Source organism: Pinus tabuliformis, chromosome 2_1, assembly GCF_031772625.1.
Source record: "Pinus tabuliformis cultivar Carrire ecotype Pingquan chromosome 2_1, CPIR1, whole genome shotgun sequence".
NCBI classification, from domain to species: domain Eukaryota; kingdom Viridiplantae; phylum Streptophyta; class Pinopsida; order Pinales; family Pinaceae; genus Pinus; species Pinus tabuliformis.
In genome coordinates, this window is record NC_142299.1 from 913,806,522 (window position 1) to 913,832,256 (window position 25,735).

General features: G+C 37.1%; 1 protein-coding gene and 1 pseudogene across 1 annotated transcript; both read right to left on the minus strand.

Annotated features, from left to right (window-relative positions):
* Positions 1–12,618: 12,618 nt before the first annotated feature.
* On the minus strand, positions 12,619–14,369 carry LOC149203619 (uncharacterized). The gene is made up of 3 exons (XM_089401938.1): positions 13,759–14,369; positions 13,555–13,671; positions 12,619–13,464 (listed from the first exon to the last, which is right to left on the minus strand). Exons 1-3 carry the CDS (start codon positions 14,230–14,232, stop codon positions 12,619–12,621), a joined length of 1,437 nt encoding a protein of 478 aa, XP_089258064.1. The 5' UTR covers positions 14,233–14,369.
* Positions 14,370–15,123: 754 nt separating this feature from the next.
* On the minus strand, positions 15,124–16,094 carry LOC149203620 (presenilin-like protein At2g29900; annotated as a pseudogene).
* Between the last annotated feature and the right edge of the window lie 9,641 nt (positions 16,095–25,735).

Genomic DNA, 25,735 nt, shown 5'->3' on the forward strand with positions numbered 1-25,735 from the left:
GTCCATCTCTTAAGGAGTACCGGCGCATGGTCGAAGTGCCAATATGATGACAGAACCCAATTTGTATGGTCTGCACGCGCGAAGCGAAGGGCGAACCATCCCCGCACAAAGGTCTGTACAAAGGGGATGTCGACTAGATGGTTACCCCAAACTTCAGTCGCCCACTGCTTCAATCTCGCAGCCGAGTAACTACGCCCACGAATACGGCCAACCAAGACACGATCCGCAATGTCCATGGTGTCTCCCCACCTGATGTCTTCCTCTAACCGAAGAAAAACGTCTTCTGTCCTTGATTTGTAACACTTATACTTTCGCTTGGTGCTCCGGGCAGGGGAATGATGATGAGGAGGTACCGGCGGGGGAGGGTTTCCAGTCTGTGATTCAGGGAGGTGAACAGTGCGTGAGTGCCCGGGAGGTACGGAAGAGCTAGGAGAGCCCGTCAGAGGAGGGATGTGGGTAAAACTGCCTGATGAAAACCCTAATGAAGCCGGAAACCCTAATGTGATACCCGGGATAGTGTGACCAGGAAACGGAGGGGGGACGGTACCGGTAACCAAGGGAAGAGAACAGGGGTTTGTTATGAGGCAGTTCGAAACAAAACCGATAGAAGCCGGTGAAAGTGGGGGGGTAGTGAGTGCCGGCCAGGACGGCGGATCATCCGGGAGAATAACAGGGGGGTGCGAGAGCGAATCAGTAAATGAAATAGGCGGATATGGAGCTACAAAGTCCGTGCTGTACATACCTCCAGAAGCTTCGAGAGGGGTACGCCATATAGAGACCCCCTCCAATGGGTCTGCTGAATAATCTACGGCGTCTAAGTCTTCCATTGCCAGCTGCACCGTAGATCTGTAGCCACCTCGGAACGGCGAGTAACCGAAGAAAACGACTGTCAACCGACTTCAAGCTCCACAGAAAGGAATATGCCGTCGCCGTTACCCCGTTCGCTGCACTGAGGTTCGAAATTAACCCAAATAGTAATCAGGTAAAAAACCCCCACCGACTTCAAGCTCCACAGTTGTAATAGCCGTCCCGTAACTCCGTATGCTGCGCGGCAGTTCAAAGTTAACCCAAAAAGGTAAACCAGGTAAAAAACCCCGACAGCGAAGGGTTTAACAGTAATCCATTCGAGGTTACGGGCAGGTTCCCAGGGTTCGTGCACGGTGTTCAGAGCTGCAGGCATGCTCCTTAACCAAAACCTTTACAAACCCTAGGTCGCCCCTGGTTCACCATCGCTCGCTCTATGAGATACTTACAAATAATATGCATACAATACTACTACCAGAATTATACTATATTTATTATAACATTTATCATATATATTAATTTAAATTTAAAATAATAAAATAAATAAAAAATTTGATTTTATAAATAGAGGTTCACCATGAGTAACTGTATTCATCATGTCAATCTCAAGCTCTGAATTTACTTATTGGTTATAGTTTAGTTGTTTTCTATTTTGGAGTCTTTTGGGGTATATTTTGGATCAAATTCGTTAGAAATTTAAAATGCATTTTAAATATAAAAAAAAATAAAATTTTATTTCATGCAATTTCTAAAGAAAAACTTTAAACCCTAAAATAATTAGAAAAAAATAGTTTTTACCATTCAAAATAAAAAAAATATGCATTTAATAAATAAAACATTGCAAGTAAGAAAACAAATTTAAATTTAAATTATAGTTTTTTTTTGTGGTTTTGAAGTGTTTTATAGGTTGTTTTGAAGGGTTTTTTTAATAGTTTTCTAGGATGATTATATGGTTTTGTAACTTGTTTTGAAGGATTTTTTATGGTTTTCTTGGTTGATTTTGTGATTTTGAAAGTCCTTTTGAAGGGATTTTTTGTGGTTTTCATGGTTTTGTATGGTTGTTTTTTTAAAATAATTTGTTTAATTTTGAAAAAAATAAAATAATAAGAAAGACAAAAAAGTAGAATACGTACCTTCATTTTAGCCTATGAAATGTTGGTGGGGTCATTGGTGAGATTGATTTGAACACTCCATGCTTCAATTGGTTGATCAAGATCCAATACTATCAGTCAAGCTACCCAAAAAGTCTTCGTCAAGCTCTCAAATTTCCCACAGTCTGTGCAAATAGCATGCACAGACCGCAGGTGGGGCATTTAATAATAAAATAATTGCTCGATCGAGCCTTAAAGCTTGATCAATCCATAATGCTAGATCAATCCATAATGCTAGATCATGTTTTATAGCTCAATCGAGCCATAAATTTCAATCGAGTGTTTGCTTTTAACCCTCGATCGAGCTAGCTTTTTAGCACCTGATGAGATTGATCGAGCACTTAAATGGATTGATCGAGTCATATTTTCCACCTAAATGCGTGCTTTCTTGCCAAAAAGTGTAACCTAGATGCATGTTTTCACCCATAAAAACTACACATTTGTGATCATATTACCACAATTGAAATGCATCAAGAATGAAAATAAACACAAAATACTTTTAAGTTGTTTTAGACTCCTAATAACTCTTCAAATTCACTTGAGACTCTCCACGTCATTCTTCAAGACAAGAGTATATCTATCATAACCATTATGGATTAGGTTTCCAACTATTATAATTCACCCACCAAAAAAGTCTTGAAATTCCCACTATAGATCACCTGATGATGCAATATACTCAAGCAAAATACTTGATCTACTTCTACAACCAATTTAGCGAAAACTTAATCAAACATGAGCAACATCAATAAGAACACATATAACTGATATGGAGAAATAAATTACACATAGCACAGAAGAATTTACCCGGGGAAAGCCTCACCCTAAAACCCCAACTCTGTATTTTCATACAAGTGAAAATATAGCCAGTATTACAAAAAGAATCAGCTCAAAAGCTATCATGCTCTCTCTGCAACACCTCTGTTGCTCATAGACAGTCAAAGGACTCTATCTAACTTCTGGTCTGCCCTCCAAGCCTCCTATTTCTTTGCGAAATTTTGATTGGGGTCTAGTGCAGCCACTTGTGTGAATTGGCCTCTTCACACACTCACTAACCTCTGATCCAACTACGCAATCCCGAAGGAGATAAATCCTCATCATGGATGAGTTTCCTTTATAGGAAAAATATTCATCCAACTGATAGTACATTGACCCTCCTTTGATATCAATTGAGTCTCTGTCTAAACTGACATGCATGAGTTATTCATGAGAGAATATTCAGTTATCTGAAGAACAACAGTTACATGCATGCAAGCATTAACTAACTAACCTCACAATTAATTCCACAAACTGTTGAAACTAATCTAACTGGACTTAACTCAATTAACTGAGCCAGCTAATTACAACTCATCCTTATCTCTTTAACTGATGGATAAATTCCTCAATTAATAGAGAAATTGTTGCATGTCCTCACATAGACTTCATGTTTGATTTTTCACAACTAATTAACTCATGTGAATTAATTAATTTATTTTCAAATAGCTCTTAAGTTCAAATTGGAATTACACTTCATATTTTTAGTCCAGGGACTAACTAAAATTGAAATCCATCCTAAACTACTAAAAATAGCAATGCTATTTTTAGCACTTCCATTTTTCATTCCGTATTGCTCAATCCAGCACTAGTACCCAAACTGCTATTTATAGCAGTGCTATTTTTAGCATTTCTTGTTGTTATTTTCAACACTCCCTCTCAACAAGAAAGGCATTCAAATCGAACCCGATCCTGTACCTTTGGAATGTTCTGCATGCAACACTTCTCCCAAGTGTGGTTGCTCCAGCAACTCTAGAAGCAAAAAGAAACTCCCAACTAACCTCTCTATTGGGCTAGAAACATACTCTGATGATGAAGCTCTACCTGCTGCTGACAAGTGCTCCCTCTCTGACCTCTAAGATGCTGCAACACCCCATGCATCTTGTACCATTGCACACCTCTCTGTGCCATCCTGCATTGGTGCAACACCCATGTGCCTCTCGCATTGTTGCAGCCTACTAGCTCTGCACTGTCTTGGGATTCATGCACTGTAGCTCTCTCTGCCGCTCCATCCACATCTATCTCTACCCACTCAGCCAGTCTTGCTACTCCTCTTCGGGGCTCATATATCAAAGTCGAATCAAAGAGGTTGGGTACCTCAAAGATCTTGCCCCTATTCCAACCTTCTTGGGAAGATCACTCCACATCGCCCCACCTCCTACCTGGAGGTATGGATGCATGTGATCCCTTTACCCACTTGGCTCGAAATTCCCCCTACTGGAGGTCTCTACTCGATCTCCTCTTAGCTTCTCTAGTTGTCGCTGCTCCACAACCTCCTAAAGCTGCTTCACCAATTGTGGCTCCTCCACAATTGTGTGAGACTTCTTCTGGCGCTGCATGTTGAGAGGTAATTTACTCTCCCTCTCAACCACCAAGTATCTAACCTTTGCCTTTCTCCTCAAGGCTTTGCATGCATCTTGTACCTCAAGTGCATATAGGTTCTTGGCTAGCACACCAATCTGTTTCATCTATCTAGTGATGATGTGTCGAAGGAAAACCTTTCCGTTACTGAAGACTACATCATAGCCTCTGTCTTCCAACATTGCAATCGACACCAAGTTTCTCTTCAGTCCTGGTAAATGAGTAAATCCACTGAGAGACAAGTCTAGATATGGTCCTCCGATTCTAAGACCAAAATTTGCAAGATTTTACCTTATTGTATTACCCTTGTGTTGGACATTAGTAAAAAAGGGAGCTTGAACAAGTGATAAAAGGGAGGAAACTTTCACAATTGTGGTTGTCATATGTCAACTAATTTGGGAGACTTTGGAATGATTAACGCCACATTGAATTTTTCAACATATAGAGATGATAAGTTGAGAGTCTCCTTCAATTGTAATCTTATGATACCTATTGCAAATGACTCTCAGTAGTGGTATCATATCTTATTACTCCTAAATAAATATGAATTATTTATCCCACAAATTGAAAACTTATCCATTACTTGCTGGAGAGGAATTTCCTTTTGAGGCTCCATCAAAATTTATTTTGATGAAATCCACGGAAGGGGGGATTCAAGCCATAGGACTAGACAGGGAAGCAAGAGGATTAGAGACAGCAAGGGTGGAAGAGTTGGGAGAAAATTGCAGAGAAACCATGATGGATCATTCCTAAGGAATAAATTCTCAATCATGAGTGGAACAAGTGATCACATGGATGTTTTCTTTTAGCTTGCTGAGGATGGCATGCAAGGTGGAGTCAGTAGATAAGACAGTATTTTTGAATGTGTTGGTTCCTTTCTTTCCATATATCCCATAAGATGAATCTAGGGAGTAACTACCAATATCTATTTAGGATATAATTTTGGAAAGGATGCCACGTACAATTTTCAAAATTTGTAATAATGTTGTCCAAAAGTATGGAAGGCTTCCTGAAGATGGTAGCTAGATGATCCCAGATGGTGGAAGAAAAGTTGTATTTATTGAAGAGATTATTGACATCCTCATCATTAGGGGTCAAGCTCAACAACAAGGGATAATGGATCGCTTAAAAGTAGCATATATCTTTGTCATGATCATATCACTTCCATCACAATCATAAGGGTAAGTTTTCCTGCCATACATCAATTTCATAGCATTTCCATACATCACTGTCATAAGGAGTGTCATACATTTATGTCATATCACTGCCATATATCTCTGTCATAAGGCGTGCCATACATCTATGCCATATCATTGCCATATATCATAGTTACAAGGATTTTCATACATCTGTGTCATTAGGTCATTGTTATACATAACTGTCATAAAGGGAGTTCCCTACAAGGGCACTACTATATATCTTAGTCATCTCTACCATATATCACAGTCACAAGGATTGCCATACATCTATCTCATTAGGTCATTGTTATACATCATTATCATAAAGGGACTGCCCTACAAGTTCACTGCTATACATCTTAGTCTTAGAGATACTGCCATATATCATAGTCAAGAATCATTGTCATAAGAATTACAAGAAACTCAGCCATACATCATCGCCATACATTACTATTAAACATAGAAGATTAGGGCACATAAAGGTCACTCAAGTAGGTTGTATAGATCTCCTCGTAGACCTATTAAAGGTGACATAAACAAAGCCTAGTCGCAGAAGGTTAGGGCCATTAGGGCCACACCAAGATATGCCAAAGAGGCTACTTAACTTCACTGGAACAGTCCTTACCTTCTCGAGGAAAAGCCACATATAATTATGATAATATCACAGAGAACAGGTAACAGATATCCATAGAAAAAGGTTGCATGAAGCCACAAGGAAAGGGTTTCATGTAGTCATAGAGAAAGGCCACAAATAGGAGTGAGGTAGCCACACAAGATGCCACAAAAAGGCCTCATATGATGCCCACTAGGTTGTAGAGATCGCTATTGTTAGGCTACAATAGATGCCACCAATAGTTCGCAGAGATTGACATAGTAAAGCCGCAATAAGTGCCACCGTTAGATCGCAATAGATGCCACCATTAGGCCATAGATATTTCCACATAAACTTGTCAAAATATTGTATCCAACAACCCTAACTTAAACTTGTACCAAACCATAGAAACAAGTACAAACCCATGTTCTTGTTTCCTCTCCAACTCATCTTCTTTAGGCCTGCATTACCTCAAATGCGAAGGGTCACAACTATTGGGGCATACCAACTTGAAATATTATGAGGCTAACTTGTGAATTTGGAGGTTAAACATAAATTAAAATTGCTAGTAAGTACGTTGACATTGAATTTGACATGGTAATTTGCCCAAATAAATGCACATGAAATAATAATGAGAGTGCCAAAAAAATTAATAATAATATTTATTTTATTCACTTTGAATTCTCTTTTGGGGCAAGATGGTTTCTCCTTGGGGTAATTGGATTTCTCTTGGGGAAATTCATCCCAAAGCTGACCCAAATTTCAACACATCTTTTGTTTATTCCATCTTTTCTTCTCTCATTCAGTACATTGTGTTGCAACATCTATGATTTAGGAAGGTTTTAGGGAAAAATGCTTTGGCTCTCACATTATATCATTTGTCAAGAGAAGCCTTATTTTTTGTTTTGGTTTTGTTGAAGATTTGAATAGATATCTGACAGTGCTAGAACTCTATTATGTTCTTTGCATGAGATTTAATCTTGCAACTCAAATGTCTAGCAATTGTACAAATATCCATTAATTGTGATACTATGGTAATTATGGCTTTTTAAAAGAGAACTTGTTCTGTATAAGAAAATTTTAGGTTCTAAAATATATATGCATCCTCTTGGTCTAACCTTGCTTCTTTAAACTGTGTGAAACTGGCATTATTATGTCGATTTCAGATTCCAGGAATATCCAAAAATCTGACGGTCAGGAGAGAGGTCAATTCTTTGACCTCTCTCCTGACCGTTGGATTCCGAGATATTCTTGAAATATACAATCGACATAAGTTCAGGATGCGAAACCATAATGTCTTGAATGGGATAAGATAGATAGTCGCACTTCCCTTTGTTTCAAAGCTTTCAGGAACTTTTATTGTTTGTTATGTTAACTTTGAGGGTGGCCCATCCCATTTCCAAATTAATATAATTCTTGTTGTAAGATGTAACATGTTAATTTTACCTGGACCTTAAAACTTCTTCTACATCAGTAAATTGCATCTTGTTTATCGCACATTTTAATTTCCCAGCAAAACCATGTATATATTGTTGTAATCATTCATGATCGGTAAGTGGCAATAAATATCATACTTTCTGAATGCAAAATAGATCAATGTTATAATAACTATTGTATATACTATATTGTATGTTATCATATTACTGCACGGTGCATTTACACACACACACACATGCAGTTATAGGTAATTAACTAGTTAATCATTTATGAGTGGTTTGCAGAAAGTAGAGAAAAGAGTGTAACCTTTGGTAGATTTGCGAGAACTTGCTTCTGCTAAGAGTGTGGAATTCTTTACTTTTTTCTGCTCAAACATTCTCCAAAACCACCTAGATTGCCTACTATGTATATTCATTTAGATTTTTGGTTCCGATGGTAGAGGATATAAATAATCTTTTGGGCCTTGGCCTTCAGTGTCTTTTATTTTATGTTAGTTGGATTCCCAAGTTGAATTATTCGTATTAAATAAGAGGACTTTTTCACTTATAAACGGAAGAGAAGATTGCTTTTGTTCCATTTGGATATTTATAAACTTGAAAAAAGTAGTGATTCAAGGATCTATATAAATAAGTTTATGCATTAGAGAAAAAAATTGGTCCAATTCACTTCTTGAAATTTATTGGAAGGAGTGTTTACACTTGCCTCTTTTGTTTTGTCCAACTGTAGCCTGAAGTTGTAGAGAAGGTCATTGCTTTACGAGAAGGAATACCAAGGAAGGATGTTCGTGACGTATCCTCTAACTTCAAATTTATTCCTTATTTATGCTTCTTAGTCATACCTTATGTCCTCCAGGTTATTGCTTATTTATTATTCCTGCTCATGTCGATTCCTTTCTGAGTAATTTTTTTAGTGCAAAGGACAACTATTTGTTTCTCTTTACTTGCAGATACTACAAGAACGCAAGGAAATATATAACACTTCTCTTGATAATGCAGATTTCTCTTTGCTCGCCTAATTTGTCTTCCAAAGGAAACTCTTCGAAAGTATCTTTAATTCATAGGGGTTTTACCCTAGCAGAGTGCCTACATCGTGCGTCTTGTTTTTTTGTGATATTCATGCACACGTAATTTGGTATTTTCTTCATGAAAGATAATAACAAATAAGTAAAAGAAGCTAATATAATTCACAAGTAATTATCAAGAAAGATAAATCTAACCCTAGTCTTATTAGCATTGAATTCTCAACATGGTATCAGAGCTAAAAATTGAGTAGTTGCATAGTGAATCAATTATGGGTCATAGTCTGGCCCAAGTGAGAGAACATATATGGACAGAAATCGTTGAAGACATCACAGAGATATGGCCTTCTATACAGATAAGTTTTGAGCAACAGGAGTTAGTGCAGAAATCCCAAGGGGTGATCAAGCAGACTAAAATACACTTAGGGCAGAAACCTGGGAAGCTACGACCATCATCAAATTTCTAAATTCCAAAACAAACAAGAACTACAGGAGTTGGGAATTCGGGACCAAACAAAGACCATACTGGAGGTGAAAAGGATGCTAACCAAAAGGACTCTTATGAATCAGATAGATGAAAAAAATTAGAACTTAGAAACCGACATAGATAGATTCCACAAGAAGCTGTAGGTGATGAACAAGAAAAGTTTTCCAAAGTTGACTAATACAGATAATGAGCTCATGAGCCTAACCGAGTACCAAGAAGATTAATCAAGATTTCCCAAGACAAATCAGAGTTTGCAGAAATCAAAGGTCTTATCACAGGGAAGGCATTCATGGAGGCCTTAGATTTTGATTTATTTATCTGTTATGAGGTCATGCACCTATTTTTAATCAAGCTAACCTTTCAAAAATACACAGATGTGGATGAAAGCTACAGGAAATTGATTAATTGTTCAATCCCAAGTGAATATAGGTGGGAGAAATTGTGCAAATTACACGAGTAATTCATAATTGGACAACAAGGCAAAACAATGTAGCATATTTTGAGGCCCAGTCACCAACAATATTCCTCAAAAACAGGGCCAACGTTTAGCAGTTTGAAGATTCCTATTATTTTGTTCTAAATTTGAAATTAGTTTAGACATTAATAAGATTCCATCTTGATCTTTCGAATCAAAATATTTTGTAAATATTTTTGTATAAATACTTCAGAAGTATTAGAGTTGGGATTAGTTTTGAAGAAAGGACTTATGTTGTAAAGAAGCTCACAGAGATATCATTGATCATATTCCAGTAATACATCTCAAGCATTACACGATTCTTGTGTCAAGTTCATTGGTGAAGTGCATCTTTCTCTGTTAGATGTTTTCATCATTTTTTCATATATGTTTCTAAAATCTAAATTATTCTAAATTATATGTTTCTAAAATCTAAATTATATGTTCCATGGCTTTTAGGTATATAGTGTTGCATTTTCTAAGTCTATCCATTAGAAAATTAATCTGTATTTCGCTGGTTTATTTCTTCTACTTGTCTAAATTCGAACAAGTTATTTAGTACATTTAAATAATGAAATAAGCACAATACAGTCACACCATCTACAGATCAACAACTGAAAGAAAACAAGCACACAAGTGACACCGTTATTTTTGGACAAATATCCCCGAAAAACCCAATGCGGGAAAACAGATGCAACTATTCTGAGGGTTATATTATTATGCATTCTTTCTGAGTACAACTACGTGCTTAACCAACTCATCCGACAGAGAAAAATACACAAAAGCAATACCTCTATATCCGAAAATAGGTATTCAGAAACCTTTTCCCACGAAACCCTTTCCGGCACAACTAAAGCTCAACGCTGGCCCTCTATTCATGCAAATCATATTAACTCTTAGTTTTGTGGCTCTAAGCCAAAGTTTTGGATATCATGTGTCATTCTCTATATCATTATCATTAACACCAGGTAGATCTAATTGTACTAATTTTCCTCGGTAATTAAATCTTGAGCCTTACACAAAAAACAGACAAAAAAATTGGTGTACAGTTGGAAATGGAAATATTTTCCCTCTTTTGTTATTCATCTATATAATGAGCCTTATTGATCTAGTTGAAACCCACTTAAACTTGAAACATTGTAATGAAAGTGTTTAAATCATTTTATAAAAAATGTTTGTCATGTTCTAAATATTTTTGTAAATGTTTAGTAAATGAGTAAATCCATTGAGAGACAAGTCTAGATATGGTCCTCCGATTCTAAGACCAAAATTTGCAAGCTTTTACCTTATTTTATTACCCTTGTGTCGGACATTAGTAAAAATGGGAGCTTGAACAAGTGATAAAAGGGAGGAAACTTTCACAATTGTGGTTGTCATATGTCAACTAATTTGGGAGACTTTGGAATGATTAACGCCACATTGAATTTTCCAACATATAGAGATGATAAGTTGAGAATCTCCTTCAATTGTAATCTTATGATACCTATTGCAAATGAAAATAAAATACCTTGTTGCAACAGCCATAACTTAGTTGTTGTTGGTATCATGTCTTATTACTCCTAAATAAATATGAATTATTTGTCCCACAAATTGAAAACTTATCCATTACTTGCTGGAGAGGAATTTCCTTTTGAGGCTCCATCAAAATTTATTTTGATGAAATCCACGGAAGGGGGGATTCAAGCCATAGGACTAGACAGGGAAGCAAGAGGATTAGAGACAGCAAGGGTGGAAGAGTTGGGAGAAAATTGCAGAGAAACCATGATGGATCATTCCTAAGGAATAAATTCTCAATCACGAGTGGAACAAGTGATCATATGGATGTTTTATTTTAGCTTGCTGAGGATGGCATGCAAGGTGGAGTCAGTAAATAAGACAATATTTTTGAATGTGTTGGTTCCTTTCTTTCCATATATCCCATAAGATGAATCTAGGGAGTAACTACCAAGATCTATTTAGGATATAATTTTGGAAAGGATGCCACGTACAATTTTCAAAATTTGTAATAATGTTGTCCAAAAGTATGGAAGGCTTCCTGAAGATGGTAGCTAGATGATCCCAGATGGTGGAAGAAAAGTTGTATTTATTGAAGAGATTATTGACATCCTCATCATTAGGAGTCAAGCTCAACAACAAGGGATAATGGGTCGCCTACTAGCCAATGGTATGGGTAAAGGCTTGGTCCCACGTTGGAGAGTCATTGACAGTCTATGGATGATTTGGTGGCCGTTCAAGGGTGTCGTGGATGTTCCAGTTGTGTATGTTCATCTCAATGAACTAGTTAGTCATCTCTTATGTGGCTTCCAGTACTCTTGCATTCTTAACTATCAATTTCGGGGCTCTAAGCCAAATTTTTGGATATCGTGTGTCATTTTGTAAATAATTTTGGACAATGTAATAGATGAAACTTTAGAAAATTCAACAAAAGAAATCCTAAAAGACCTAGTCTTGCTCAAGATCAAAAGGGGAAACATTCACCTAGTTTTACTCAAGATCAAAAGGGGAAAGATTTACCTAGTCTTACTCATGATCAAATGGGGAAAGCTTTACCTAGTCTTACTCAAGATCAAATGGGGAAAGCTTTATCAAAGGTGAGGTGCTTCAGCAACAAATGCCAATATTGATAAAGTTGGTGTGAAGCCACTACTGAAAAATTCAAATGAAGAATTCAAAAAGGATATTTTCTGTCAAATTTGTTAAGAGAGATATTTTTGTTTTTTGGACCATAGCTAAAAGATCGTAGATTTTGAATTACACTATTAAAAAAAATTATAATAGTAACAATAGTACTGTAAAATAAATTAAAAATAAGTATATTTTTGCAAACAAATTGCAAAAAAAATATGAAAAAAAATAACACTGATTCGCAACACTATAATTATGCATTTTTCCCATTCACAACACTATAATTCTGCATTTTTTTTCTCAGTAACAAGAACTCCCACAATATCCCTTGTGTAAACAATACATCTATGATATTCTATCCACCATGTCAAATATGTAGTTCCCAATCTCAAATAGTCTAGTACCACCGTACCAATAGGATCAGTTATTAACTACTGATTCATAACTAAAACTATGGAATGAAACCATAGTAATAAGCAACTTATAAATCAGTCTTAATAAACCCATATCGTGACAGCTCCCTCTCAGCCGTAGCTGGATCTTGAACTTGAAGGGGAGCCTGAGGAACAGGAGTCCCTAAAGGAGCCTGAGGAATATAATCCCTTCGACCTCCATATCGTAACAGCTCCCTCTCAGGTATAGCAGGAGCAACACCATATCCAGTTAAAGGAGCCCGAGAAGCAGGGGCTCCTAAACCAGGTCGACGTAAATCCCTTTGCAGGAGAGGGTCCGCATAGTAGCTTTCAGTTGGCACATCACCTATCGGCTTTCGATAATCCGCCTCCAACCTTTGACGATTTAAAGATCCAATGCTTGGATCAACGCGGCTCTGATAATCTAACTCAGGCTGCAACCTTTGACGATTTAAAGATCCAATTCTTGGATCAACCTGGCTCTGATAATCTAACTCAGGTTGCTTTGGTAATAGGCTACCATATGGATCTTGAGCACGTAGACTCGCATAGGGATCTTGAGCTTGAAGAGGAGCCTGAGGAATATAATCCCTTCCTCCTCCATATCGTAACAGCTCAACATATCCAGTTAAAGGAGCCTGAGGAACATAATCAGTACGTGCTGCACGTCTGGCTTCCTCCTGATAGCGTAGCATATCTTCTCTCACCAATTCTTCTCGGCGCAATTCTTCTCGACGCAGTTCCTCTCTTAGGAGTTCCTCCCGACGCAGTTCCTCCCTCATCATCTCCTCCCTGAATTGAAGCTCCCTAGAAAGCTGAAGGTCAACTTGAACTCTAGGTTCAAGAGGGGGAGCCTCCACAGGAATGCGGGGAATTTCAGGGCGAGAATTAAAGAGCTCCGTAAGCTTTTTCACCTGTAAAACAAATAATTGTCCTAATTAAAGAAGCCATCAAATAAATATGTCGAGCAGTTTCATTACAAATAATTAATAGATAGATGATACCTGTTGAGGATTGAGTTCAAACCGAAACTTGTTCTTCCCATCATAGTTATCTTTGATTGCTTTCTTGAATATGTCTTCAGAAAGCGGCGAGCAATCCCTTTGAATACGAAACCGCACCTGCACAAACATTCTTCATTTAGAAAATGCTCATCTCAACAGAAAACTGATGTATACGAAAGATGCAAAGACACAGTGAAAGGTTACCTGTGCGGGGAATGGCCTTTTAGAACTCCGGAAAGCATCTGGTTCCAGATTCATTCCTCCAACAGACGCTGCCTTGTAGATACCATACATGAGTCTAAGGTCAAAATCATACAAGAAGAGCTTCATTCCGGGCTTCACCTTTTCTACAAGCTCCTTTTTGGCTAGTGGAAAGCCAAACACTCTGTATCGGAAACACTCCTGCCTAGTTTCAGAATTACACATAAAAATCAAGCCGGCAAACCTGTCTTTGCCACTGCCATCTTCATTGTTTGCTTCCTGGCCTTGTTTTTTCTTCTTATTTTGATCAACCTTTGACAGAGGAGCTTCTGCTGAACCCTTGGGTTCGTTCTCCTTTACAGCCGTCTCTTTCTTAACAGTCTTATCAGCAACATTAGTTGGTGCTGCCTCCTTTTCAGGTCCCCCAGATAGTCGCTGACCGTCGCCTGATCTCTTCTTGTTCATTCCTTTGGCCATCTTCTTTACGAGCTTTGCACAGAGATAAACCACAGAAGTTCGAAGCACAGAGATAAACCACAGAAAAACTGGGCACTTTCCAAGATATTCAATTTATCTTTGATCTTCGTTCTGCTCCTTGACTTCTTCTTTTACCTCAGATTAGATGAACATAGACAGAAGGTCCGATTTCGAGTTAAGGAGAGGTCGAATGTCTTTCTTATATATTTGACAAATGGGTGCCAATGAGGGCTGGGCCCACTTGACTACTGGAGGGCCGAGCCGACTTGGACAACTTGCGGAGGGAAAAAACAATCTTCAAAATTTAAATTTTTCCTTTTGCCAACGTCACGAAGAACATGCCTTGTATTTTTATTTATTTTTGTCAAATATAAATAACATAATTTCTTTTTTGAGCGGAATAATATGCGTTAATAAATATATAAATGACGAGAATATATATTTTAATAACTAGCAATTGTCCTAAAATGTACAAAGAGAGGCCGATAAGATTATTAAATTGGAATTGTTGAATTTTTTTATAAGAGTTAATTGGTTTGTGGAAAACCTTGTTTTCTTGAACTAGATCATTGTGCAATTATCTTTCTAAACGCTCTTTGTCGTTTGATTTGATAAAATAATCAGAATATTGTTTTTAAATTTCCATAGATTTCCTCTTGCAGTAAATTTCAAAGACAAAATCAAATTACAGTTGCTTTGCCGAAAGAAATGATAAGAATAGAATACAACATAATCAATGCTATTTGTGCTGAATTTATCAGTTTACAACAAAGAAAATTTGGCTTCCCTTGTCAGAGCTGAGTTGATTTGTGGCCTCACGATATCCAGCAGTCTATTTAAGGTATTCAAGCTAAGTGCAACTTTGGGGATTGGAGTTATTCTGCTCTAATATCAAAAAAGAAAAAGGTGAGTCGTGATCTGAACCACGAAAGCTTCCATTACAAGACGAGTTAAGAAATAAAAAATTATACCGAAAGAAATTCAAACAGGGAAAGCAGGCAAAGCCTTCTGACAGAAGGCCAACAGAATCAATGTTACACCGAGGCCTGCTATTATGGCAAGGTAGCATGTGTAAACTGTCATGTAATCATACATAGCTGCCCTTTCGACCAATACGTTGTAGAATATGAAGTCACCCAATCCCAGTTTAATTGCACCAGATGCAGAAAGACCAATCCCATCCCGTTGGTATGTATCTGTGTGTGTAGAATCTTCAATCCCATTTGGGTGCGGCCTCCCCTCACTATCACTATCAGTTTGGGTCAATAATCCTTGTAGTGTAGAAGGCAATGGCAAAGAACCCACTTGTTGATTCACGTATGTGGAAGAAGGAGTCCTCACCTGGTGATTTACGAGGGGAACTGATTCCTCTTCTGCTGGTGTCTCTGTGTCTCCTTGAACACAACTCCCCTCTGCCTCTTCCTCCTCTGTGACAGCTATTTTGAAACCCTGAATAGAATCCTCATGAGGTAGCAATGCAAAAACAGAGGCAGTGCTCTCATCGCATCCTGAATTCAAGGATTTCAATAATGCAGATCTCGAACCTGAACTTGTTGGTTTCTTCCAAATGTTTCCCATTTGTTGTTGCGGGAGGGCTTTTTCTAATCTTTGCACGGATGGAGGAAGGGAAGGGTTTATCAAAGCTTCTTCTTCTTCTTCATTTTCAGTAGCTAGAGGGCGACTGCGAGGAAGAAGCACATTTTCATTTTCACGCTCGGGGACAGTGATGTGGGGCTTTCTCGTAACAGGGCGAGCCTCATAAATCAAAGTAGGGATTTCCTCATCTCTTGAAATAGCGAGCTCTACCAAAATTTGAGAGGGCCACCAGGGATGAGAACAGCAATAACATCATATACTGCCATTGCAACAAGCATCACCCACAAAGTCCACTCGGAGAGCATAGTAAACCAGAATGCAATAAGCATCCCTATGAGTACCAAGTAACCTTGGGTGAAAATTATGGGCACTTTGCACAGGGAAACAAAAAACACCCCACAACAGCAAAATTAAAAAGCACAACCCCAAAAGTAAAGCAGTGAATGGGTATAGAGAAAGTTTTCACCAGAAGCACGGCCACGCCCCCACCCATATAACCCAACATAACGAATGCTGCAAAACCCATGTAAAAACAAAGAAACTCCGTGCATTTGTAAATGAAAAGGCATACCAACAAGAACGTGACCACTGTGACAACAGCTACAAATACAAGGGTTAGTATGTCTACAGGAGTCAATTTTGGTTATGTCTGAATCCAGGTTATTAATTTTGCGTCCCTTACACTCCAATGAGGCTGACTGTGTTCCCGCCTGATCTACTGCCTTACCTGGGCCTCTCATTGCCTTAGCCTTTTCCTTTCCATTTTCTAAAACATTCAGAAAACCACCTTTCCTTTCAATTAAATCAAAGGCGAACTTCTTTGCCCGGGTTTGGTTGTCTAATTCAATATTTTTAATACCGTCTTCGCTATTGAAGTCCTATCCTGAAAGTTTCACTGTTCTTAGTTTCCTAATCGGCTCATCCAAGTCCTGAGGAAACCCCGGACCAGTTTCTGTATCAAAAGACACTGTTAGCTGTTGTTCTTTGATGTGTTCGCAGAAGAATATTTTCTGCATTCTAGATCATGGACCCAAATACGAAGCGGACTGCACAGAGAAAGAACCATTGTTGTATGTCAATAGTGCCTGACAACGTTCCTGGCAGAACTATTCTCACAACAAAGGCTTGATCCTCATGTGAACAAAGCCTGTGGTTGCGTCAGAGACTCAACCTAACTGCGTGTAATGATTATGGCAGATTGGATTGTGATTTATCAGAAATTATTTGAATAGAGTAAGTCGCATAACTTGTTGATTTTTGTTTTAGGATGCTTCAATGCTTCAAAAATTTTAATATGTATACCATGATAAAAGTGAAATAAGTCTTCAATTGATTACTATGGCGTAAATTTCATACAGTATAGAACAACAAACTAGCAAAACAATAATTGATATAGCAGTGCAATTCAGTGGTTTTTTGAATATCCTTGGAGATTAGTTTTGGTATACTCTGTTGACAGTGCGGTTTATTTATACAAATAATGGATTCGAATTTCGTTTCCTGTGTTTATGATGAAGATTAAAGGCTTGATGTTATTATCCCTCTCATAAAATATTCAGAGACATTCTATTTCAATAACAAAGACTCTGAAATTTCCTTTCATAGATAGATAAAATTAAAGTTTTGTGCATTTAGAGGATAAGGGAAGTTATTGAGCATTCTTTAGTACTGATAGGCTACCAAATGTGACAACAAACATGAATTCTTTGATTTCATTAGTTGGTTTTGGCCATGTGTTGTCCTTTCTGGAAAGGAAAATTATCAAGAACAGTTCAAAAAAGTTAAAAATACGCTTGTTTTTAATGATTTGTGGGATGGAGTATTTGAAGGAAAAGAAGGGAATGCACCAGATCAGCCTGATGAGGAGAAACAATTAGTGATCTGGCAAAGTAAAGATAAGAAGGCCTATGCCTTAATTTCCACTTCAGTTTCAGAAGAGGTAAGCAGATATATTGTTCAAAGTAGAATAATGTATGCTGCCATAACAAAATTAAAACAACTTTATGATTCACTCTGAATTGGAGATAATACAGTTATTGTTGAAGTTATTTAATTTTGAAATGAAAGGTAATGATCCTTTAAAACTTGCTTCTGAAATTAAAGCCATCAATCATGAAATTGAATCTACTAGAGTTAAAGTTGATTTAGAGCTTAATGCCTTTACAAAAGCTCTTTACCCTAGTTATTCACACTACTTGGAATCTCTCCAAGCTAACGGGCAATTAAAAGATTTGGATTTTGACAAATTATTAGGGAAATTTGCAGAATGAGAGAATGCTTTTGGCAAGAAAGAAACATTACATAATACTAATACTGAAACACTATATGTTTCTCAAAAATACCAAAAACCTCAAGAAGAATATGTTAGAAATTTTAATGGTAACAGAGGACAAGGTAGGACAAATTATAGAGGAAGGGGGGTTGAAATATTCATGGAGATAAACAACGTAATAATAAACAAATAAAATTTTCTGATAAAACCACTGTAAAATGTTTTAGATGTGGTAAAATTGGACATACTGCTGCAAATTGTAGAATTCCCTAGGAGAAAATTAATGAAAGAATATAACAAATGCTTGAAACAAAAGATCAACTAATTCCATAAAAAAGACAGTTTTCTGATAATTCACATTATGTTGTTTCTCATTGTAATTTTCATATGGAAAATATATTTAGTACCTCTTTTTCTTCATAGCATGACAACTGGATTCTAAACACAGGTGCCATTTGTCATATGACCTTTAAAAGAAATGTGTTTGAACAATTCAGTGATAATATTGATGTAGTAGTGTATTTTTATGATAAGTCTCAAATCAAACCATGAGGGATTAGTTCTATTCAGTTAAAAATTCATGGACTTTGTGATTATAATTTGAATGATGTTCTATACATTCCTCAGTTCCAAAGGAATTTATTATCTCTTGTACAAATAAGAAAGCAGGGACATCACATTCACATATTTGATGGAAAGTAGAAATTCGAAGAGAAACTGGCAATAAACTGTAATTACTGGTGTGGAAGAAGATAAATTGTTGAAGTTGAAAGGTATGCCTTATGTTGCATTGAACGTTAATTATTTGGTTCAACAAAATGATACTATGTTGTCATATTTATTGTGGAATGCACGCTCCAGTCATATTAATTATGAAAGTATTAGAATTATGAGATGATGTGGGATTAAAGGACTTCCAATAGTTCCAAGAAAATTGACCCCATGTAATACTTGTATATTGGCCAAGCATCACAAATAGTCTTTTGAGAATACTAATTCTAGAGCTACAAGGAAATTGAGTCTTATACTCTCCGATTTATGTGGGCATATACATGTACCAACTGCGAATGACAATAAATACACACTGACTTTTATTGATTATTATTCAAGGATGTGTTGGGTTTATCTTCTTTAAGAAAAATCACAAGTTTTGGATGTGTTTAAAAAAATTCATCTCTTGATTACAAATGGAGCTCAACTTAATATTGGTACTATAAGAACTAATAACGGGGGAGCATATACTTAACATGTCTTTGAAAAATATTTGCAAGAGAATGACATCAAACACCAAACCAAAATACCATATAATCCACAACAAAACAGTGTTGCAGAATGAATGAACATAACATTGCTTAATATGGTAAGCTCAATGATGTTTTTAAGAATGTAAAATTGATTTTTTGGGGAGAAGAAATTCTCTGTGCAGCTTATATTAGAAATTGGTGCCCTTCCTCTGTCATCAACAACAAAACTCCATATGATATGTGGTTTAATCGTCTTCTTGTTGTTCAACATTTCAGATTTTTTGGTTCTCAATCTTATTCTTTGATTCCTAAACAACAAAGAAACAAGTTGAGTGCAAGAAGCAGAAAAATGTATGTTTCCTTCACAACATAGGGCCCTAGCCAATGCATTTGAAATTTCCCAAGGAATTTTGTAAATTTACTGTCATATAACAATACCAAATCATCAATTTGGAAGGTGCATTGTTTTATATGGCAATCATGCCATGCCTTTTCACGATCCTTCTGCACCTGTCGACCAAATCCTGCTAGTAAATGATCTTCTTCCAGTTCTACCAGTTGCGTGAGACGCTCCTCCATAGTATCACAATCGACCATATCTGTCAATGCTACAATCCGCAAACTTGGCACAATGTATTCCATGGGCATTACAACCTCCTACCCATATACTAATTTGAACGAGGTTTGTCATGCCAACTTCTTACAAGTGGTCCTATATGCCCAAAGGACCGTTGGTATGCGCACATCCCAGTCATTTCGCTTTGTTTTGAAAATCTTTGTCATGGCACTCTCTAAAATTTTGTTGAAGGATTCTATGGTGCCATTAGCTTGAGGGTGATAGGGCGTACTCTTCGCATGGTATACCTATAATTCCTCAAACATTGCAGTAATTGTTTCATTTAAGATGTGTGTGCCCCTATCACTCATTAAAATTTTAGGGCAGCCAAACCGAGACAAAATAAACTCGAAGATAAAATTCACGGCTGTAGTTGTGCTACATTCTTTTACAATTTATTCTTCCACCCTCCTGGTTAAGTATTCAGTCCGTGTAATAATGTATCTATCCCCCGTCTTTTTCTCTGGCGGCTGAATTGGACCCACAAAGTCTATCGCCCACTTATCGAACACCTGCAACGTTACTTTCCGATTTAGTGGCAATTCATCCCTTCGCGATGGTCTCCCTATCCTCTGGAAAACATCACATGCCCTACAATATGTCTTCAAGTCCTTATGCATTATCGGCCACCAAATCCCTGCACGTAGGATCTTCTGTGTAGTCGCACTGCATGCATAATGTCCTCCTGATACTCCTCCATGCACTTTGACAAGAATGCTTGGCCGCTCATACTTCGGGACATATCTGCGCAATATTTCATCAAAGCCAACTTTGTACAAGTGTCTAGTGATCACAGAGAATTCAGCTGCTCGAACCACCAATTATTTCTTTTGTTACGTTGAATATCCTTCTAGGGTTGTTCCTGTAGAAAAAAGTTGAATTATATCTGTGAAGTGATCATCTATGACATGAATAGCAAAGGGGTTTGCATCAGGAAACCCTTCTTCCAAACTTGTGGGCTCATCATCAGTCTCAATCCTCGAGAGGTGATCAGGACCAACATTCAGGCGTCCTAGCTTCACAATTACCTCAAGATCATATTCCTAGAATAGCAATAACCACCTGCAAATCTTCGCCCCCAACACAGGCTTATTGACCAGGTATTTTAGAGCAGAATGGTCTGTATACATATTGAAATGTGCACCTAACAAATAGTGCCGAAATTTACGTAGCGCGTACACCATCGCTAGCCCTTCACGCTCTGTGGTCGAGTAGTTCTTTTCCGCCTTGGACAATTTCCTACTCGTGAATTCTATAGGATGGTCAATGTCTCCCTCGCCTAGTTGGGTTAGCACCGCACCTAACACAATACAGGACACGTCCACATGAACATAAAACTCCTTCTTCCAATCTGAGAACACCAAAATGGGTGCGTTGACCATTTTCTCTTTCAAAACATCTAAATTGATCTGGAAATATTCATCCTAGCAGAATGTTGCATCATTCTTCAACGGTCTTTCCATTGGTGTAGTTATTTGCACATATGCCTTGATAAACTTCCTGTAATATCCAGTATGGCCCACAACTATTTTACATTCTTTGGGGCCTCTAAATTAACAATGATTTCTATCTTGGCAGGGTCTACCATCAATCCTTGCTTGTATACCACATGACCCAATAATATTCCATAATATGCATTTTTCAAATTAAGGGTTGTCTGATGTCTTCGAAAGGTATCCAACATGAGGTGCAAACTAGAAACATGGAGCTTTACCAACCCAAACACGGTCCAGTCATCAAAGTAGACTTATAAAAATTTGTGGATAAATTCCTTAAAAGCTACAATTACCACTCATGAAAAAATTTCAAGCACATTCTTCAACCCAAAAGGCATGTTAGGAAACTAGCTCACAAAAAGATAGAAAAGATAGATGAACGCCTCAGAAATAAGCCTCTTCGAGGGGGCAACCTCCTTTACATTACACAAGTGAACAATTCTTGGATGATACAAATTACAAGACCTCATTTCTATATATAGGAGTCTAAGGGGTCATAATGTAATCAGAGACGACCTAACAATAATAATGTAAGGGCACAACAATAACAATAGTGGGCTTCACCCATGGGGCTTTGGATTGATGGTGAATGGGTGCACTGTTAAGGCACTCCTTACGATAGGTCATCAATTCAAATCCCCCGTGGGTACATAGGTTAGTCTAAACATATGAAAATAAATAAATAAATAAATAGATAAATAAAAAAAACAATAATGGGCTTTTATGGGGCAAAATAATAACAATATGGGGACTACATGGGCACAACAATATAATAAAGGGGTTTCACTAATAACAATAAGGGGTTACACTAGTAGTATAGGGACCAAACATGCTCCTCTCCTTCAAAACGTTTGTCCTCAACGCTTGAGTAGTTCTGGATGCTTCTATATAAAATTCTCATCCTCCCATGTGGAATCTTCAGTGGGTAAGTTCTTCCACTTGATGAGATACTCTGAAATTGATCGATTCTGTAGCTGTCGTTTCTTGTTTCTGTGACTGCTTCAAGTTCCAATATGATTTTTCCTTCCTTTTCAAGTTCCAAAAATATTGTTGGAACTAGGAGCTTCTCACTTATAAACTTCTTTAAGCATGAAACATGGAAAACTAGGGGCACTCGGGAAGATGCAGGAAGCTTGAATTTGTATGCCATAATACCAATATTTTGCAGTGCCTTGTAAGGACCATAGTACTTTGGTGATAATTTATTATCCTTCTGAGCTTGCTTGAGGGACATTTGATTGTATGGTTGTATTCTTAAAAATTCCTAGTCGTCTATATCAAAACTTTTTTCGCTGCAATGTTGATCTGCATATTATTTCATTCGATTTTGTGCCAAAGTGAGGTTATCCTTTAAGAGTTGGAGAAATTTTTGTTGTTGAGGGTCTACCTTAACACCTTCACGAGATACAATATGACCCAAGTATTCCACCTCTTGTACTCATCCGAGCACTCTATCAACATGTTAAACATGATCCTTCCAAGACTTTTTGTAGATTAGTATATCATCAAAAAATACTAACACAAATTTTCTAAGGAAGGGTTTGAAAATGGAATTCATCATCAAACCTTGGAATGTAGAATGTGCATTGGTAATGCCAAAATGCATGAACAAAAATTTGTAATTACCCTCATGAGTTCTAAATGTTGTTTTCAGATTCTGATTTGATGATATCCTTCAATTTCACTCTTTTGTACAAAGGGATATCTGTAAGGCCTGATGTTTGGAGGAACAATTCCTGGAAAATTAATAGTATGATCATGATCACAAATAGGTGGGAAGCCTTTGGGAGTCAAATACCTTGGAATGATTGTCCAAGACTTTTTGGAGATCTGAAGAAATAGATGATTTTGATGTGGGAACCTCTAGCGAACATAATTGTGAAATTAGGCCACGTTGTTCTTCCTTTACAAACTTTGTCATAACGTTAGAGTTGATTATCTCTCCCAGATTCCCCAAAGATTGTAGCCATTGGACTCCTAGTACAACATCAGCACCATCCATTGGAATGGAAAGCATTGAACTATTCAAAACATATTCTCCCATGGATAGCTTGATATTATGGCACTTTCCAGAGAAATTTATGGTTCCTCCACTTGCAATCGTCACTTGACACTCTGGTGTTGGATATAGGAAGCAATTCAATTCCTTGACTATCTTACAATGACTAAAATTATGGGTACTACCCAAATAAATCAACATTATTACCTTTTTCTTCTTGATATTGCCTTTTATCTTTATAGTTTGAGGAGTGGTAATTCTAGCCAATGCATTACAAGATACAGTTTCATTCATTTCTTCTTTCTTTGGGGTTGATTCCTGGTGAGTATCCTTTTCTTTTGACGTTTCTTAATCCTTTTCTTCCTGATATTTCACTGCTTGAGCCTTCTTCTTCTTGATATGTCCTTCTATCTTAAGATTTTGAGGAGTGGTAATTCCTTCCAATGCAGTACAAAATATGGTAGGATTCATTTTCTCTTTCTCTAGGGTTGGTTCCCAGTGTATATCCTCTTTTTTTTACGTTTCTTGATCCTTTTCTTCCTCCTCTTCACAATATATGTAAAATAATTTCTTCTCAACACACTTATGACCTTTAGTGTATTTGCTATCACAAATGTAGCAAAGCCCTTTTTCTCTTTTTTCTTCCAATTGTTGCGGTATAAACATTGTATGTTGTGGAAGGCTAGGAGAAAAAACACTTCCATATTTATAGTTGTGAGTGGTGGAATTCCTTGTTTCCGTCATTCTACTTTCAATTTTTCTTGCAAACTGAATGCTTTCTCTAGTGAATCAGGTTCCCAAAGACAAACCTCATGTTGAATGTTATCCTTTAAAGTCCCTATGAAGACATCAATCCTTGGCTTCTCTGGAATATTATTTACCCTTATATTCAATTTTTGAAATTCCTAAATGTTCTCTACCATTGAACACTTTTGTTTGAGATTTATCAAATGGCTAAAGAAGGTGTTTCTCTTTGTATCCTCATAATGTGCTATCATTTCCTCCATGAAAATTGACCACGTAACAAGTGGTTTACGAGAACAAAGCCCTTTATACCATAAAAAATTATTTGGTTCTAAATATGAATATGCAATACATACCTTTTGTAACATATGCACTTCATGTAGATCAAAAAAATTGCTCCATCTGTAGTATCCAATTTACTGGATCATTTCCATTAAACTTCCTCATATCACATTTTCTTGATTTTAGGAGTTCGACCTTGAAATGACTGTAACTTTGTAATTTTAGATCTCCAAGTTTTGAAATTGTCTCCTGTAGTAGCCCTTCTGAGTCCTCTTTCCAACCCCGCAAGTCTGATCAGAATTTGATTCTCCAAGAAAGAGTTATGCCCAATCTCCTAAGATGAACTAATTATATAATTTTTCAGTAGAGAGAACTTGTACTAAGTGCCACGTGTCACTATTTCGACCTTCGTACTTGAAACTGATATACAAAAAACTACAGGTCATCCTCTTTATGTAACTTCTTACGAATTTTCAATCTGATGCTCAAAGAGAAAGTTATGACGATTTTCCCAAGGTCACCTATTTAGGATGTAATTTGGGAGTCTACAAAAACCCTAAATTCCTTAGATCATATATTTGACAATATAGCGAGACAAGATCTGAAATTGGGACCCGAGGTTCAAACCCATTTCTTCTCAAACGGTTTTTTTTAGCTTCTAAAACTTCGTAGCCAAAATGTTATAGTGGAAATTCCACGATGACTTGTTTTAGATGAAATTATGGAGCTTCCAAAAACCCTAACTTCCTCAGATCATATCTCTGAAAATGTAGTGAGACAAGATCTAAAATTCAGAACCGAGGTTCAGTGAGATTTCTTCTCAAATGGGTTTTTTTAGCTTCTAAAATGTCATAGAAAAAAAGTTATAGCGAAACTTCCATGATGACCTATTTGGAGCAGCGAAACCTTAGAATCCAAAGCTCTAATACCAAATGTTAGGAAACCAGCTCACAAAAAGATAGAAAAGATAAATGAATCTGAACGCCTTAGAAATAAGCCTCTTCAAGGAGGAAACCTCCTTTACATTACATAAATGAACAGTTATTGGATGATACAAATGACAAGACCTCCTTTCTATATATAGGAGTCTAAGAGGTCATAATGTAATCAGAGCCGACATAACAATAATAATGCAAGGGCGCAACAATAACAATAGTGGGCTCCTATGGAGCACAATAATAACAATATGGGGACTACATGGGCGCAACAATATAATAACAATAAGGGGTTACACTAGTAGTATAGGGACCTAAC

What these genes read in the sequence shown, in the direction of transcription:
- LOC149203619 (XM_089401938.1), bottom strand. Translation starts at nt 14,232, where the DNA reads ATGGCCAAAGGAATGAACAAGAAGAGATCAGGCGACGGTCAGCGACTA. An exon ending in AAAGGCCATTCCCCGCACAG is followed by an intron (nt 13,672 to 13,758) that starts GTAACCTTTCAC and finishes ATGTTTGTGCAG; the next exon opens with GTGCGGTTTCGTATTCAAAG. An exon ending in TTGAACTCAATCCTCAACAG is followed by an intron (nt 13,465 to 13,554) that starts GTATCATCTATC and finishes TTTGTTTTACAG; the next exon opens with GTGAAAAAGCTTACGGAGCT.